We start from the raw sequence: 12,317 nt of genomic DNA, 5'->3' as shown, positions 1-12,317 counted from the left end.
GGTGGAACAGAACGAACGACCTTTACGCAAACGGGGAATTGTTTAGGCCACGTACTTTATTTTTCACTTATTAATCACGTTAATATTTCTTACCGTTTGTGAGATACAGTTTGTTAAACATTTGTGAAAAAATCTGTATGTTTCAACCCTAGCAAGTAGATCCGAAATTAATGACATGACATGTGTCAATAAAAAATGTAAATAACTTTGTAGGGTTGTCACTGATATAAACATATTTAATTTTAATGATTTTGTTTCACTTTTTAATCCAGCTTTGCGATTGTAATAACTCGATTGTAGATCACTTACATAACACTGTCCTTTAGCTCAGTCGCTAGAAATGTTCCACCCTGTATACCAAACATCTTATGGCATGAGTGGAACTATAATTTTCGCTCATTTGACCTCGTCTTTTCAATTTTTTGCGTAATTAAATAAATATAGTTATTTGCCGTGTTCGCATTACAAATACGTATGTCTTAATTTACCTACCCTCGATAACGTTTTTTTAACAAGGTTAAGTATGTGTGTTAGGTTGTACCTAGGTACTAGTTATTATAAATTTATAATACAGGCTAATAATTTTAACAAAACGTTTGCGTTTGTGTATCAGAGGTAAATTACAATAGTTACATGATTGTTGTTTTAATTTCAATTAGATTTTGTAAAAGATGTGTATACCTACCTGTATTTATATAGAACCTAGCCGTTGACCACGAAGTAAAAATAAGAAAAAAATTGTTTGTAGTACTTATAGTATGACATCAATATTTATATTTGAACTTATTTATTATCATTTTGTTATTTGTGGCAAGCATATTTAAATACTTAGAAATGTCTAACAACAACTGATTTAAATAAGAAATGTTAATATATTCATAATTACTGATTTATATACCTATCAAACATGTTTTTCCAAATAAAAATAGTTTCACGAATTCTTGGTTTTTTTTTTAAACGGGATTACCTCTTACCTCAAAGCTCATGAATTCCAATTACCTAATAGTTTTTTGATATACAAGGGTGCAAAGTTGTATTTTACCCGCGAGTGTTTCAACACACGAGAAGTAAAATACATTTGCACCCGTGTGTAACACAAAACTTGTCACCTCACTATAGCGAGGAAAGTGCAACAAAGTTAGATCGTCTTCATCACTGGAATCACACATTTTTTTACGATATTATAACAGAAAACTCTGGAAGTTATGTATTTTTACGCGAGTCGGTGAGAAAAGTTTTTAAGTAAAAAATTTGTTGACAATGTTTACGTTTCTGACGTATGAAATGTCAACGATGCGTTTTGAAATTGCATCGACTCAACTTGTGCGTTCAGAATTATATTTAACATCATTATAAAAAACAAACGATTCTTATGGAATTTTAAGGTTTATGACTTAAAATCATTAAATAAAGCTAAATTTGGTATTTTTTATTAGATTCTCAAACCATTTATTTAATGATAATTAATATAGAACGAACCATTATCATGAGCGTTTTACGTTTTGTTATCTGTCAAGCTACTTAAACACGCTCCATCCAAGGTCAAATTACTTTCCCCACTAGTGGATAAAACGCGTTTTTCCCCGCTTGTTTTGAAGGATAAAAGACAACTTTCCGAGCTAGTGAGGGGAAAAGTTTATTGTCATGTGATGTGATGTAGGCACCAAACGCGCGCAGCCGCGAAAGCTAGTGACATTAAGTAGATGTTAACTGGTAGTGTCATGAACTTTGTTTAGAGAAAACAAAAGAAAGGCGTAACCTGTGCGGTACTCATATTTCATGACATGTTGGAATTCATTTAGTGTGTAATAAATAGCGCATAGTTCACAAATATATCTAGAGTGAATTATCGTAGATTTAACTTAGGAGCGAATTATTACAATATTTAAAAAAATGTCCCATTACAGAATAAGACCCATGACAGAAAGTTGTTCAAAGAAAAACAAAAAGAAAATATATTTCGACTGTGTTGTCTCATCAATAGGTAGGTATGTACATAGGGCGTGAGACGTTAGCACTTGTACTTAGAGGCATACGTTTAAGTTTCTAAACACATTTTGCCACTCGTGAGTGTCTTTACCTACGATGTTCAATATTTGAACGATTTTTCCCTAGCATACATTATTAATAGATTTGAAACTAGTGACATAACTGGCACTGGCCCATGTCCGCAAACCACATATGGCTGGCGTTATGTAACACTGTCGCGCCCTCTGGTGATCGTAATATCCGTATTCGGATGACTGATTGGAAAGCCGATATATACATTATCTGATAATCATGAAGACAACTTTCATCTTGCGATGAAAGCGCGGGATTCTTAATGTGTTCGGATAAAATCAAATTACGATTTTCCGCGATCAATGGTACAGAATGTTCGTGTTAGATTCATAAATTATTGTTAGTTCTTTCGTAGTAATTAACGTTTGGTAAGCATGAAAAACCCGGCTACATCTCTATGCTAATTAAATTATCAAAAGTTATGTTTTCATCATAGGTACTCTTCAAAATTTCACACCGCATAAGTTACTGCATAGAATAACAAAATATTGCAAGAAACTGAAAATTAACAAGCAACAATGACTTCAATTTACCCATTTATGGGAAAAAACCTTTGACATGTTTGAATTGTCTTCACAAAATCTCCAGCCATTGTTCCAAGTCTATAAGAAATAGCACAATACGACATTATATTAAGAAGAACCGTCAGATGCCTCTAACAATTAAGATATTGAAGAATGCAACAAAGAATTAAATTGCTTACCTATAGTGAGATTATGAAGTAGTCGAGTAGGTAAATATAAAAGTTCACTTACCTTGGTATGATCCGCTAGTCTTCAACACGCACAAACACAAATCTGGATATATATATTAAACGAAACCTTAAGACCAAAAGCTTTTAAAGCGTCAAGCTTAGCGCATGAGGTGTAAATAATTTGGAAAGGTGCAACTGGGTAATACATAAAATGATAACATACTTTCGAAACACGAAAATAATATAAATTTGTGTTCACTTATACTTTATTACAAACCTTTATCGCTTTTTTGAATGTTACAATACAAAAATACACATCGTGAATACAATGCTCGGTCCTAACTCGAGAACGTACCCATGTACATTGAAATTTTAAATAATTGGTAACGTTACGGCAACATTAAAATTGTTACAAAACATTAAATAACTATACATTACAATATAACCTACGACAATTTGTATTTGAAAGTCTTCGATATACCAAAACAAACTAACAAATTATAATATACATTTTTTTGGTATAGAAAAACTTCCATAATCCTAATTTAAAGCTATGAATCTTTAAAAATATGACTACAACGAAACTATCAAGTTTCTAAAGTTCTATATACAAAACATAAAGCCAATGAGTAGCAGATGCCAGGTTAAACCTTGAAGAGTCAATTTGAATAATTTACTTTTTATTAACCCTTTCAACTTCGGACTCGGGGAACCATGCTCTGAGAATCGGAGTTGAATGTTATTGATAATATCAGTCATCGGGTTACTATGGCCAGAGTACCGGACTCAACGGGAACATGCACTAGTCTAAAACTACGTTTAGGTTACCCCATTTAGGTGTCTCCACTGACCTTTGGCGTTGTACTTTTACGTGGCACGAATGCTGGTCGCACACTAATAGGCCTTATCGGCTTGAAGTACAGTTTTCTTTCAGTTGTTGTTCTAGGTGCTTCTGTGGTAAACGTTTTGCTTGCAGGTTTAGGTGCTAATTTAGTGGTGTTCGTTTTCTTTCTGAAGTCAATGGGGACATTTTGAGCTCTGTTAGCAGTAAATCTGGATATGGTCGGGTTGAATCCAGACGTATTATTAGATTTTAGGCCATTAGAGACTACGGTAGCATTTATCTTTTTAGAAACACGCGGAGTCGGACTAGGTCTAGTAAAATTTGAAGGTTTAACGATGGGTCTACGAGGGAAAGCAAATTTCCGCTTCGCGTCTAAGGGAGATATTTTGACAGTAGTGATTTCATCAGATATAGTCTCTGTTGTTGATGGCGTTTCCGTTGTCGTAACTGTCTGTGCTTCAGTTGTTAAAGTCATTGGTGCAGGTGTCGTTAGTAGGTCAATAATAGGGCTTGTATTCACGCTCTCTGTAGTGAACGTACTGGACGTTATTGTGGTGGATGATGGACTGTCAGACGTTTGTGAATAAATTGTGATATTAACCGGGTATTGAATTGTCGATTGATCAACTGACGCACCTTGGAATTCTTGTCCTTTAGCAAAAGTTATTATACTGCGACCAACCTCTGGCTTTAGCACGTCCACTTTGACGATATTCGCATCATCTTTTTGTGAGAGCACCGATGCTGAATATACAAGAAAAGGTTGAGAGGCCTGGTCATTGTTCATCCTTTTAGCCATGACTGGAACTTCGGTCTTAAATAAAGCCTCTAAAGGTAAAGTAGATGGATCAGTTAGCATGCTTCGAGGCGTAACTATTTCAAAGCTTTTGGCAGCTTTGTTTAGTTTGTTTTGCTCGTTTTCATAAGCAGCTGGCACAAATTGCCACTGAGAATAAGTGTTTTCGCTGCTTTTGTCTGTTTTCTTATCATTATTAATGTAACTCAAAAAATCATCACTTTGTATATGCTCTACAGTGTGTTTTGGGACTTCACTGCTTGGCTTATTAGATTCCTTAGTGATATGTCTGTATGCTTCGTTGATGCTTTCGGAAGCAACGAGGTTCTCTTTAGGTCCATCAGCAAAATTGCTCAGAGCTCTGGCATTACGGCCTTCATCGATCCGAATCGAATTGTCCGGCGGATTTTCGACGGGATATATGTGTCCATATTTAGTTAGATAAATTGGGATGTCGTCTTCAACAATTTTGATGAGACTGTACCTACTTACCTCTCCAATTTTGTCTACCACTGGCTTCTTCTCGACCATAATTTTACCTTCTTCAATAAGCCGTGTTTCGTTGTTTTTATTCAAACGATGTTTATCTAATTTCGATGATACTTCTACAACGCGGCTTACTGAGAACAGTTTATTGAATTGAGTTTTTATAACTGGTGGAACTGTAGGTACAGGCGTTGTTTCGGCAATAGATTCTGTAGTCACCTCTGTAATGGGATCATCATCTTCTGTTTCAGTTTGTGAGTTAAATGTTGTATCATGAGTACTAGGGTAGTTCGTTGTTGGTTCTGTATTGTCTAAATAATCATCAGTACTATCACTGACTTCCATTTCTGCTGTTGCCGTTTCGGTCTGAAGAGTGTTGGTAGATAGAGTCTCACCAATGTCTGTTAACGTTGTGCCAGGACCTTCAGTCATCGATAGATAATCATCGCCAGTGCTCATATCAAAGTCATCACTGAATATATTTGTAGTGGTTTCTTCAGTACTTTCATTTGTGGTTTCTGATGGTTCATTAGCGACGCTTGTTTCAGTTACTGGACCTGCGGCTGGTTTATTATATGCAACTGGTACATTCTGTACTCGTTTTGCGTTTGGATCAACAGGTTTGTTTGGGCTTGCTCTATTGTATATTGAAGTCCTATTTTGAGAACCGTTTAATCGTTTAGGTAGTTCTGTAGTGGATGTAGAAGTCCTAAAGGTATTTGAGTTAACTACTCGTGGCCCGAAGGGTTTTCTAGAAGTCAAATTAGGTTTTTGTTCTTCAGAAGTTTCATCTTCAGAGACCTCGCCTGAATCTTCTAAGTCTTCATCGTTAAATTCAGGTTTTCTCGTAAACAATTTGCTCGGTGGAACAAACACCAGTTCGTTCTCAGGTTCTTCTTCCAAGATTTCTTCAGAGTAATCTTCTTCTGGTTCTGGAGTTGTACTGGACGTAGTGAAGGGCCGCCTAGTAAAGGTCCTCGACGAAAACGGCCTTCTAATGCTAGGTTTAAAGGCATCTTTATCGACAGTAGCCGGGCTAGTATAAACTCCAGGGTTAAATTTACGGCTAAAAGTTCTACTGCTTGGAGCAGAAGTTGATTCAGTTGTGGAAGTGAACACTCGTTTAAGTGGTCGGTAAGGTGCCCTTGAACGTGATGAAGGTGAAGTTGTTTGTGTTGTGGTCGTACTTGGTGTTGTGGGCGTACTTGGCGTTGTGGTCGTACTTAGTGTTGTGGTCGTACTTGGCGTTGTTTCAGGTGAGGATTCCTCTGCCTCGGTAACTGGTGGTTGTTCACTAGAGGGCTCAAGTGACGCTTGATTCTCGTTTTCTGCTTCAGATAAATTAATTTCTCTTTGGCTTGTTTCTAGTGAAACTTCAGGCTTTGCCTCAATATTAAGTTCATCGGCAGGTTTATCAGTCGTTTCTTCCTTAATATTGCTTTGGTTTATTAGTGGGTTCTCAGTATTATTTTCTTCGGCATTTGTATCGTTTTCATTGTTCGTTTCAAAATTGCTGTTGTTTTCATTTTCAACAATTTGTTCATCTAACTCCTTTTCTAGCTCTGGAGTGGTGGAGGAAGGCGCCTCGGTTGTTATAGAAATTATTGAAGTTTTTGTTTTTTCTCCGTAGTTAGTAATAATTTCTGTTGAACTTTCTTTATTAACTGCATTCAGAGAACCTATAGATTTGGCTAAAATTTCAGGCTCATCCTCAATTGGTATTATCTTTTTCCTAATTACCTTACGAATTTTATTTTTTGTTGGTTCAGTGGGAGCCTTACTAGGTTCTTCAGGAGCAGCGGTAGAAGTTGGTCTTCGTCTAATTACTCTAAATTTCCTTTTACCCGAATCATTAATTGGAATAGTTTCTGTAGAAATAGGACTCTCAGTCGTAGAACTGCTGGGTGTTCTGAGACGTTTAATGACAATACGCTTAGGAGTTTCATTAATTTCCTCGTCAAGATTTTCTTCATGCTCTGTTTCACTCAAAGCACTTTCAGAGAGAGTGATATCTTCATTTTTATCTTGCTCCTCCTCCTCAATGTCACTAGTCAGTATTCGCGAAGTAGTAGATTTACGAGACGGAAACGATACTTTCCTAGCCTGGAAAGTCGGTAGAGGAGTGGACGTCGACGGTCTCACTCTGCCAAATGGCAACCTGGGTGGGATTTTTCTAGTTACTTCTTCACCAACCTCTTCTTCAACCTGCTTATCATCTGGGCTAGACGCGGCAGTCGCTCTAGTAAACGGGCGTGGTGTAAATTTTGTAAACGCTGGGCGTCGTGCCACTAATGGGGCATCACTTGTGCTGGGTTCTATGCTTTGAGTAGTGGTACTCCCAGAAAACCTGCCTCTACCCCTCGGTAATATACTCGGCCTAACATCGAGTGTAGCGGCGGATACTTCACTGTCCTCAGCTTTATCGGCCACGGTGGTGGATGTTCTTCCCCGAAAGCGCCTGGGAGCAAAACTAGGCTTGGGTGCAGACACTGGAGCTTCTATGTCACTGTCAATATCTATCGGAGTTAACGAAATCAACTCCTCACGATTTAAACGAGGCCTAAATTGTCCTCGCGGTACAGCAGACGCTTCAGCCGGGACCGAGTCTTCGGTTGAAGGTTGAAGCCTACTTCTAAACCTACGCCCGGTGTCCCCTTTGACCCTAGTACCTCCGATCTCCCGGCTGTTGGGCGTGGTCGACCTGATTTTTCTAGACAGCTCAGCGGTTTCGTCCGAGTCCGAAGTGATCTCGTTGGGTCTCGCTAAAGGCCGGCGGCGGCGGACGAAAGAATAATTCCTGGAACTCACCTGGGTGGTGGAGGGGGCAGCGGTGGAGGTGGTGGTGGTAGTGGTGGTGGAACCGCGGCGGCGGAGGATGGTGCGGCGTGTCGGCGCGCTCGGGGCCACTGTCGTAGTTGTTGTCGTCGGGGGATCCGTGACGACTGTCGTCGGGGCTTCAGGCTCAGGTGTCTCCTCGGGGGTGTTTAGTAAGGAAGATAATTGGACAGATAGGACAGTAGTGGGTTCGGGGCTCTCCGGCTCTTCCAGGGGAGGGGAGGTGGTGGAACGAGCTCTCACTATGGACGTATACTGAGGCTGTGCTTGAGATGGTGGAGACGAGATTTCTTTTTCTAAAATTGTCTCTTGTGAATCTTCCTCTCGCAATGTGCTCGGCGGGTACCTGTAAATAAATAAAGTTACATTTTACTGCGGGTCTCGATTTATAGATAGATTGTTTAATACGTAGCATGTTGAGTATTAATAGTATACTTACTGGACAGTAGTGGTTTCCTCAGTAGTAGGGCGTTGTCTTCTGATAGTGACATACTCGGGAATATTCTCTCGTCTTGCACTTTGAATGTCCAGCGATTCAGGGGTTTCTGAGACAGTCACGAAAGAAGCTGGACGTTCGAAAAGTGCGTTCCTGAAATTAACAGTGTATGTTAGATGGAAGCACGACATCTGTCAATAAGCTGGTAAAACTACTTAGCAGTAATTAAATCCATACCTATTTAGAACATATTGAATTTGTTTTTTTTTTTCATGCATTAGCGCCCTTATTTAAGTATTCAGACCGTCAGTCTTCTTCTCTAGTATGCCTAAGTAGTTAAATCCGAGCACTTACTGCACAATAATTTGAATCTAACCGGATGATGTTCACTGTGAAAGAACTAGTGAGACCTCCATATAACCTAAGATTCAATGGATACCTTCATGTTTCTATTTGTGAATGTCCTTCCGCATTATTTTCTGAAAGTCTATCACTTTTGAAATACCGTTTTAAATTCATTTGTCTTACTGTCAATTTCACATATGACTTTCTGGAAACAGATTTAACGAAGGCAACATAATTTCAAGTATAATTAGGCAAATACATACCTTTAAGCGGTATCATCAGCCGTATCCGACGTAGACACGCTGGGGCGCGCCCTCTTAATGTTGACGTACTGCAGCGGGTGCGCGGTGCTCCCGGCGGTCCGTCCAGCTCGGCCGCACTTTGATCCTTTCGACTCTTCGGCAGGTTTTAAATAATTAGGTAAACAGACCTTGAAGCGGTATCATCAGCGGTATCCGACGTGGACACGCTGGGGCGCGCCCTCCTGATGTTGACGTACTGCAGCGCGCGCGCGGTGGTGGCGGTCGCGGTGGTGGCGGTGGCGCCGGCGCCGGGCTCGGCCTCGCCGGCGCGCGCGCGGCTCGGCCTCACTTCGATCTCTTCGTCGGACTCGGACTCGGACTCTTCGACGGGTTCTGGGGTCGTGGCGGCGCGGGCGCGGTTGATTGTTGTGTATCTGGCGGGGAAAATGGCGACATCAGTGCTAAAGTTCGAAAGCATGAAAGTATGTTATCTGTCAGTTCGGAATAGAAATCCAAATAAATTGAGCACATTAGCTAAAATACAAATATACATTTTGTTTCAAATGAAATTACTATATTACAAGTTAACTTTACCCAAGTTTTAGTTTGAAGAAGCATTTTAACGGTCAAGAAACTGATAATTCAAAAAATCTAGTAAACACTAAAACTACCTCATGAAAGTCATGAATACATAAATTAGGTATACATACTGAGGCCTGTCCTTCCGTAGCAATTTGTCCTTGTCACCGGTCGCCTCTAAACCTGCGTTTTGTGGTCCTCTTTGTCGGTTTTGGGCGGCTTTTTCGAAAATGCTGTTGCCCCCTTGCCTGATAAGCAAAAAACGTCAATTAATAGCTAGAAAAATATCCATATAAAATAAAATGATGTAGGCCTAGCGGTGACCATTTTGTAAACGTTCCATAATGTGGTGACAATTTAATTTGTTATCTTAGCAAGAAACACAGGTATCCTTCCACGTACTTGGTCCTGGCGATAGTCCTCTCCAGCACCTTCTTGTACAGGTTCTTGTTGAAGGACGAGGGCGTGGTTGTGATTGAGCTACCGCTCGATTCTGACAGGTGCAGTTGTCTCTCTAGCTGTTCGACACCACCTAGAATAAAGCGATCAATAAATTTAACTGAATTTGTAATACCATTTTTATTTATAGAGGTACAATATTGGTGTGAGCTGCGGACACCGTGATCGTAACAAATAAAAGTTTTTACATCCCTCGAGTTTGAACGCCGGCTTTCAGGTATGTAAAGTATTGTAGGCAACCCTTAACGACAAAATGTACTCAGTGGTCATGCGATATAAGTGATACTGATAGTTCATTCATAGTATAGCTATCACTTCTGGATGAGATTAGCTCAGGACCGGGACAAGTGGCGTACTGGAAGAGAGGCCTATGCTCAGCAGTGGGCGATAAAGGGCTGATATGATGATGATGATGATGATAGCTATTGGGTTATACCTACATACAAACAAAGCTCGTTCCATCTATTCCCGAAATTAAAAGAAAAAGCGAAATTTTTAACCATCGCAGTTTTGGTCAAAATGACTCAATAATCACGAAGCGTGACTGTAAGAACGAAGAAGAAGAAGTGTGGAAGTAACATGAATGTGATTGATAGTAGTTAAACTTACCGACTTTCTTGATAAGATCGATGAGTTCCTTGATAACCTTAGGGTCTTCAGCGTCCACGTCGACGGAATCCTCTTCTACCTCATCCTCGTACTCCTCCTGAAATACCAAGACACATATTGAACTATTAAACACCAAGATACTTTTCAACCCGTTCAAATGAGTAACAGAAATCTAGGGAATTTATGTACTTATTTATTTAAGGTACTTGCACCAAAAAAGGCCTGATTCTTAAGCGTGCTAACTTACAAAATTTCGTATTATTATAACTTCATAGGTTTAAATTTTGTTCGCTAATACCATACACAAAACTTACATAAAAAAAAGTTCATATTAAATACATATAAGAATAATAAAAAATAAAAAGAAAGGAAATAAAAAGGGCCTGTGCAGCCACCTTATTTAAAAAAAAAAAATCTAGAGATTAAAGGTTTGCGCTCATTTACCATTTCAGGAATTATGGTTTATTGTTTAAATTATAGGAAAAAATATATACTTAGCTATTCCTATTACATAGGTTATTCATATTAGTCTCTCTCCTCTCCGGTTTTCATTGCGATATAAACACAGCGCCTTCGAGTTACTGTCATTCCTCTTGTATACGAAAACTTATCTGAATAGGTATGAGATTCCTTAATTATCTCGGGCTCAGGCGTGGTAGTTATTGTGGTCGCAGTTCTGAACATCACGGAGCTCTTATTGCTCAGCTTGATAGGTTTCCTCGTGGTGGTGGCTTCAGTGGTAGCCGCATTGGTGGCGGGGGCCTTGGTGGTGGTCGTGGGTTTCTTGCAGAGACAGTAAACTATTTCTAATTACCTCAGTCTCGGGCGTGGCAGTAGTAGTCGTAGTCCTAAACAGCACGGAGCTCTTAGTGCTCAGCTTGATAGGTCTCCTCGTGGTGGTGGCTTCAGTGGTGGCCGCTTTGGTGGTGGGAGCCTTGGTGGTGGTGGTGGGTTTCTTGCAGGGCACGTTGCGAGCGAAGTCGCATGAGTCCGCGGCCTTGTTGAAGAAGAGACCTGGAGATGGTGTTATGTTTGTTTCAAGAGTTCTTTTAATAACCATTTAGTTCAAGTTTAAATAATAGCCAATATACTATACTCAAATTAGACAAAAAATAGCTAGTGTAGTTTTTATTACGCACGTGAGCTTCGAAGATTTAGAAGCTGGAAGGGAGAAAGGGGGACGGGGTGCCCTCAGCCTCTGAATCCTCAGACCTCGCGCGCGGGTTGGGCATTTTGATGAAAATATACAAAGTTATCCTCTTACAAGAGGATTTATAATGTTTTAATCAAGTCCCCGCACTAGTCTAATGCAGATTAAAGACTCACACTCGCCTTTAAATTTCATTGCAGATCATGCACATCTCCTCGAAATGTTTATATTCAGTAAAGGGCAACTGGTAAATAAAGAAACATTCCTGCATATAAGTACAAGTCGAGGCTCGAACAATGGTTTGGAAGTAAAATAATGATCGAAATCTTACCAGAAGGACAGGTGAACTGATGGGCCACGATGCCGAGGTTGGAGGGGCCGGAGTCGAGGCACCAGAAGTACTTCTTGCAGTCGCGCGGATGCTGGAAGAAACCCTCGTCCGTGCACTTGAAGTCTGTTAAAAGACGAAGCAATTTAAGTGTGACTTGCTACACAGTTTATAGCAGGCGCATGTGGTTTTGTTGAAGCTTCTTTGCACATCGTGACTAGAAGTGATTCAATCGCAGGTTTCGAAATTTCGATCAATCGAACGATGTGATAATAATAAGGCGAGGGCATCATCCGCGCGGTGTACCCCTTACATCTCATTAAAGTGTCAAAAGGGACTTTACGTGTTTGTTTCGGCTTGCGCTCACGTTCCAAATGTCCGGAACACCATTGTTTCGTGATGGGAAAGACATACAAATAATAAATAAGTAGGTACGTCAAAGAAAATAAGATT

At 39.8% G+C, this 12,317-nt stretch overlaps 1 protein-coding gene across 1 annotated transcript in view; it reads right to left on the bottom strand.

Moving 5' to 3' along the window:
* LOC134746316 (mucin-2) overlaps window positions 1–12,317 on the bottom strand; it is a 153,875-nt gene that overhangs the window by 35,523 nt on the left and 106,035 nt on the right. The window contains exons 12-19 of the mRNA XM_063680711.1: window positions 11,868–11,990; window positions 11,201–11,400; window positions 10,387–10,483; window positions 9,721–9,850; window positions 9,450–9,566; window positions 8,928–9,173; window positions 8,156–8,305; window positions 7,690–8,062 (exon numbers count right to left, since the gene is read on the bottom strand). Coding sequence (XP_063536781.1) covers window positions 7,690–8,062; window positions 8,156–8,305; window positions 8,928–9,173; window positions 9,450–9,566; window positions 9,721–9,850; window positions 10,387–10,483; window positions 11,201–11,400; window positions 11,868–11,990 — 1,436 coding nt within the window. The remainder of the gene's footprint in view (window positions 1–7,689; window positions 8,063–8,155; window positions 8,306–8,927; window positions 9,174–9,449; window positions 9,567–9,720; window positions 9,851–10,386; window positions 10,484–11,200; window positions 11,401–11,867; window positions 11,991–12,317) is intronic.

This window comes from Cydia strobilella, chromosome 12 (genome assembly GCF_947568885.1).
Source record: "Cydia strobilella chromosome 12, ilCydStro3.1, whole genome shotgun sequence".
Classification (NCBI taxonomy): domain Eukaryota; kingdom Metazoa; phylum Arthropoda; class Insecta; order Lepidoptera; family Tortricidae; genus Cydia; species Cydia strobilella.
This window is presented reverse-complemented; position numbering and strand designations above follow the sequence as displayed.